We start from the raw sequence: 6,000 nt of genomic DNA, 5'->3' as shown, positions 1-6,000 counted from the left end.
CAACAAGACTATAATCCTTCATCAGAGGACTGTGTTCTTTTAAGTCTAACTTCTGTTTCTCCCAACTCTGTGATTTTTCTTTGTTGAAAACTATCATTGGATGAACAGATGAACAGGCGTCAAACTGGCACCTGCCCTGATTTCGGTGTCAAGCTATGGAGAATTCCAGCCAGTATGTCTTAGAGATGTCCTAAAGTAAATGAATAGCTTCATTTGGACTGACCAACATGAACAAGAATAGATAAGACTAAAGAATGGCCTCATGACCACATCAGTGTTAACATTCTTCGACCCAACAAAAAATACCAAGATTTCAACAGATGCATCGAAGGACAGCACGGTGGCACAAGTGCCAGGTCCCAGGTTCGAGTCCCCGCTGGCTCACTGTCTGTGCGGAGCCTGCACGTTCTCCCCCTGTCTGCGTGGGTTTCCTCCGGGTGCTCCGGTTTCCTCCCACAGTCCAAAGACGTGCAGGTTAGGTGGATTGGCCATGATAAATTGCCCTTAGTGATGAAAAAGGTTAGGAGGGGTTATTGGGTTATGGGGATAGGGTGGAAGTGAGGGCTTAAGTGGGTCGTTGCAGACTCGATGGGCTGAATGGCCTCCTTCTGCACTGTATGTTCCATGTTCTATGATGGTTTAGGCGCAGTTTTGCTGCAACAGGAAAATGTTGGTGATTGGAAACCAGTAGCATATGCTTCAAGATCTATGAGAGAATCTGAATGTCATTATGCACAAATAGAAAGAGTGTTTAGGGCTAGTGACTGATGTGGAGAAATTCCATAGCTACATATATAGTCTACCTACGTTCATTGTCGAGACAGATCATAGACTGCTGGTTGCAAAAATCAAGAAGAATGTCAACGCATTCAATGGATGATGATGAAACTTCAGAGATATGATGTTGAATTAACCTTTACATCTGACAAGCATATTATGGTAACGGATGCGTTGTCTAGAGCTACAACAGCACAAGATGACAGCTCCACTGGAGAGGATGTGCAGGTTCATGTAGATATGATCACGGAAACACTACCAGTGTCAGATGCGAAGTCAAAACTGATTGTTGAAGAAACAGAGAAGTATGAAGTATTACAAATGGTGATACACAATCTCAATAATGGATGGCCGAAAGGTTCATGTTCTAAATATCATCACATACGATCAGAACTAAGTGTATGAAAATTGGCTTGTTACTGAAGCAAGAGAGAATTATTATTCCACAGTCTCTGCACAAAGGAAATACTGCAAAAGATTCAGGAGGGTCACCTTGGAATCAAGAAATGCAAGCGAAGAGTGCGAGATACTGTATATTGACCGGGAATAAACAAAGACATGCAGAACATGGTGGAAAAGTGTACTACTTGTCAACAATATCAATATCGACAAGCAAAGGAACCAATGGAAATAGGTGAAATTGTGTCAGTTCCTTGCCAAAAGGTTGGGATAAACTTGTTCTACCTTCATGGGAGAGAATAGTTGCTCGCAGTGGACAACTATTCAAATTATCCAGAGGTAGCACAATTATCTAGCTCATCAGCAAATTGTGTAATCATGCACACAAAAGTGTTTGTTCGACATGGAATAGCCGAGTTAGTAATGAGTGATAAGGGACCATGCTCTAACAGTAAAGAATGGCAGGAATTTGCACAGCAATATGATTTTCGGCCTGTAAAAATTAAATTCATTATAATGCAATCAAATGGCAAAGCAGAAAAAGGGGTTCAGATAGTTGAGCAGTTGCTGAAGAAGGCTATGTACAGTAAAAATGATCCATATTTAGCATTGCTCAGCTATCGAGCATCTCCTTTAAGTTATGGTTTGTCGCCATCAGAGCTGTTGATTAGTCGAAAAGTACAGACAACTCTGCCTTCCCATGCTGACCAATGAGTAAATGGATCTGTTGCAATCTAAGAAGAAGCAAAAGGAATATTATGACAAGTCTACCAGGAGTCTGAAACCTTTGAAACCAAATGACATGGTGAGAGTGGAGCATCCTGATGGCTGGTCACAATGTGCTGAGGTATTGCAGAAAACAGGTCCAAGATCCTATACTGTGATCATAGAATTATAGAATTTACAGTGCAGAAGGAGGCCATTCGGCCCATTGAGTCTGCATCGGCCCTTGGAAAGAACACCCTACCCAAGCCCACACCTCCACCATATCCCCACAACTCCACCCTATCCCTGTAACCCCACCTAACCTATTTTAGATACTAAGGGCAATTTATCATGGCCAATCCACCTAACCCGCACATCTTTGGACTGTGGGAGGAAACCGGAGCACCCGGAGGAAACCCACGCAGACACGGGGAGAACATGCAGACTCCGCACAGACAGTGACCCAAGCCAGTAATCAAACCTGGGATTCTGGAGCTGTGAAGCAACTGTGCTAACCATTGTGCTACCGTGCTGCATTTGACAAAGTCCCACAGAAGAGATTATTGTGCAAAACTAAAGCGCACACGATTGGGGAAGTGTTTTGAGGTAGATAGAAAACTGGTTGGTAGAGAGGGAACAAAGATTAGGAATTAACGGGTCTTTTTCAAATTGGCAGGCAGTAACTGGTGGGGTACCACAAGGATCGGTCCTGGGACCCCAGCTATTCACAACATATATTAATGATTTGGTTGAGGAAACAAAATGTAACATCTCAAAGTTTGCAGATGATACCAAATTAGGTGGGAGGGTGAATTGTGACGAGGATGCAGGGGTCTTACAGCATGATCTGGACAGGTTGGGCAAGTGGGCAAACCAATGGCAGATGCAGTATAATTCGGATAAGTGTGAGGTTATTTACTTTGGAAGCAAAAACAGGAAGGCAGATTACTACCTGAATGGCTGTAAATTGGGGGAGGGGAGTGTGCAGCAGGACCTGGGTGTCCTTGTGCACCATTCGCTGAAGGTAAGCATGCAGGTGCAGCAGGTGGTAAAGAAGGCTAATGGTATGTTGGCCTTCATTGCGAGAGGTTTCGAGTATAGAAGCAGGGATGTGTTGCTGCAATTGTACAGGGCCTTGGTGAGGCCACACCTGGAGTATTGTGTACAGTTTTGGTCTCCTTCTCTGAGGAAGGATGTTCTTGCTCTTGAAGGAGTGCAGCGAAGGTTTACCAGACTGATTCCAGGGATGGCGGGACTGTCGTATGAGGAGAGATTGACTAGGTTAGGGTTGTTCTCGCTGGAGCTCAGAAGAATGAGGGGGATCCCATAGAGGCTTATACAATTCTAACAGGACTAGACAGGGTAGATGCAGGGTAGATGTTACCAATGATGGGTGTGTCCAGAACCAGGGGTCACAGCCTGAGGATTCAGTGTGAACCATTTCGGACAGAGATAAGGAGACATTTCTTCACCCAAAAAGTGCTGAGCCTGTGGAATTCATTACCACAGGAAGCAGTTGATGCTAAAACTTTGAGCATATTCAAGAGGCGGCTGCATATAGCACCTGGGGAGAATGTTCTATGTTCCTATGAGGCAAAACAGGCCTTCGCCCTTATCAGAGCCGATATCTCCAAGGCCGGGATGCACGCAGTAGACGAGACGCTGCCTTTTCAAGTAGAGAGCGATACATCAGACCTCGCCCTAGCCACCACCCTCAATCAGGCAGGCAGGCGTGGCATTCTTCTCCCGCACCCTTCATGCCTCAGAAATTCGGCACTCCTCTGTCGAGCAAGAGCCTCAAGCTATCGTTGAAGCTGTGCAGCATTGGAGGCATTACCTGGCCGGCAGGAGATTCAGTCTCCTCACTGACCAACGGTCGGTAGCCTTCATGTTCAATAACACACAGCGGGGCAAGATCAAGAATGATAAAATCTTGAGGTGGAGGATCGAGCTCTCCACTTATAATTACGAGATTTTGTATGGCCCTGGTAAGCTCAACAAGCCCCCTGATGCCCTATCCAGAGGTACATGTGCCAGCGCACAAGTAGACCGACTCCGGACCCTGCACGACAGCCTTTGTCACCCAGGAGTCACACGGTTGTACCATTTCATAAAAGTCTGCAATCTGTCCTACTCCGTCGAGGAAGTACGGACAGTCACCAGGGACTGCCAGGTCTGTGCGGAGTGCAAGCTGCACTTCTACCGGCTGGACCGTGCGCACCTGGTGAAGGCCTCCCGCCCCTTTGAACGCCTCAGCATGGATTTCAAAGGGCCACTCCCCTCCACCGACCGTAACACGTATTTTCTCAGTGCGGTCGATGAGTACTCCAGATTCCCCTTCGCCATCCCATGCCACCATCATCAAAGCCCTCAACACAATCTTCGCTCTGTTCGGTTTCTCTGCCTACATCCACAGTGACAGGGGATCCTCCTTTATGAGTGATGAGCTGCATCAGTTCCTGCTCAGCAGGGGTATCGCCTCCAGCAGAACGACCAGCTATAACCCCCGGGGAAACGGACAGGTAGAGAGGGAGAACGGGACGGTATGGAGGGCCGTCCAATTGGCCCTAGGGTCCAGGAGCTTTCCCGGCCTCCCGCAGGCAGGAGGTCCTCCCTGATGCACTACACTCCATTCGGTCACTACTGTGCACCGCCACTAACAACACACCCCATGAACGTCTTTTTGCCTTCCTCAGGAAGTCCACATCCAGGGTGTCGCTCCCGACTTGGCTCGCAGCTCCAGGACCCTTCCTGCTCCGTAGCCATGTCCGACTCCACAAGGCGGACCCATTGGTGGAAAGGGTGCAATTGCTCCATGCAAACCCCCATTACGCCTACGTGGCGTACCCCGACGGCCGCCAGGATACTGTCTCCCTCTGGGACCTGGCACCAGCAGGTTCCACACACACACACCCCCCGGTCTGGCACCACCCTCCCCTCCCCCGGCGCTCCCAGCAGCAACCCTCCCGGGACCATCCGTCCTCCCCCTGCTCACGCCTGAGGATGAAGAGGATTCCGGCACACTCCCGGAGGCACCAGACATCAGACCAGCATCGGCATTGCCGCACCACTACGTCGCGCCCAGCGGCACATCAAGGCCCCGGACCGGTTAAACCTCTGACTGGTCCACTTAACTTCAAAAGACATTTTTTTTCTCCCTCTGTCAAGGATTGTAAATGTAAATGTAAAAAGAAAACTATTTGTTGTACATAGTTCACCACCACCCCCGCCGGACTCAATTTTAACAGGGGGTGAATGTGGTAAACCACTGTTGCACCTCAATTAGGTGATGTATGGTAGGACCTGTATTACAGGTTTGTTAGTAGTCCCTGCCTGCTGGCTCCGCCCAATAGGTGGAGTATAAATATGTGTGTCCTCCATGCTGCAGCCATTTCGCCAGCTGCTGTGGGAGGTCACACATCTTGGAGCAATAAAGCCTCAGTTGTACCCAACTCAAGTCTTTGTGCAATTGGTCGTGCGTCAAGACAGTCAGCTGCACCTTGAGGAGGGGGCAAGGGGGGACCCTTGAATGACAGTCAGCATACCTTGAGGAGGGGGCAAGGGAGGATCCTGGGACAGACAGTCAGCAGCACCTTGAGGAGGGGGAGAGAGGAGGACCCTGGGACAGACAGTCAGCAGCACCTTGAGGTCGGGGAGAGAGGAAGACCCTGGGACAGACAGTCAACAGCACGTTGAGGAGGGGGCAAGGGGGGACCCTGGGACAGGCAGTCAGCAGCACCTTGAGGAGGGAGCAAGGGGGGACCCTGGGACAGACAGTCAGCAGCACCTTGAGGAGGGGGAGAGAGGAGGACACTGGGACAGACAGTCAGCAGCAGCTCCCTTCTCTCTCTCCCCCTCTCTTTCTTCCCCTGTCTCTCTCTTGCTCTGTCTCCCTTCCTCTCTCTCCCCCATCTATTTTTCTCTTTGACTCTCTCTTTCTCAGTCTCTCTCATATTTGCCTGGCTCTCTCTGTCTGTTGCTCTCTCTCTATATGTATCTGTTTCCTGCTGTTTTACTTTCTCTGTCTCTGTTCTGTCTCTCTGTCTGTTTCTCAGTCTCTTGCTCATGTCTCTTTCCCTCTCTCCCTGTCCTTCCCTCTCTCTGCCTCTGTTGCTGTTT

The 6,000-nt window shown here is 49.0% G+C and overlaps 1 protein-coding gene across 1 annotated transcript in view; it reads left to right on the top strand.

Moving 5' to 3' along the window:
* The first annotated feature begins 1,894 nt into the window (after window positions 1-1,894).
* LOC140430249 (uncharacterized) overlaps window positions 1,895-6,000 on the top strand; it is a 71,589-nt gene continuing 67,483 nt past the window's right edge. Inside the window, exon 1 of the mRNA XM_072517676.1 lies at window positions 1,895-1,981. Coding sequence (XP_072373777.1) covers window positions 1,895-1,981 — 87 coding nt within the window. The remainder of the gene's footprint in view (window positions 1,982-6,000) is intronic.

This window comes from Scyliorhinus torazame, chromosome 10 (assembly GCF_047496885.1).
Source record: "Scyliorhinus torazame isolate Kashiwa2021f chromosome 10, sScyTor2.1, whole genome shotgun sequence".
Lineage (NCBI taxonomy): Eukaryota > Metazoa > Chordata > Chondrichthyes > Carcharhiniformes > Scyliorhinidae > Scyliorhinus > Scyliorhinus torazame.
Note: the sequence above shows the minus strand (reverse complement) of the source record. Positions and strands in the feature narration are given on the sequence as shown.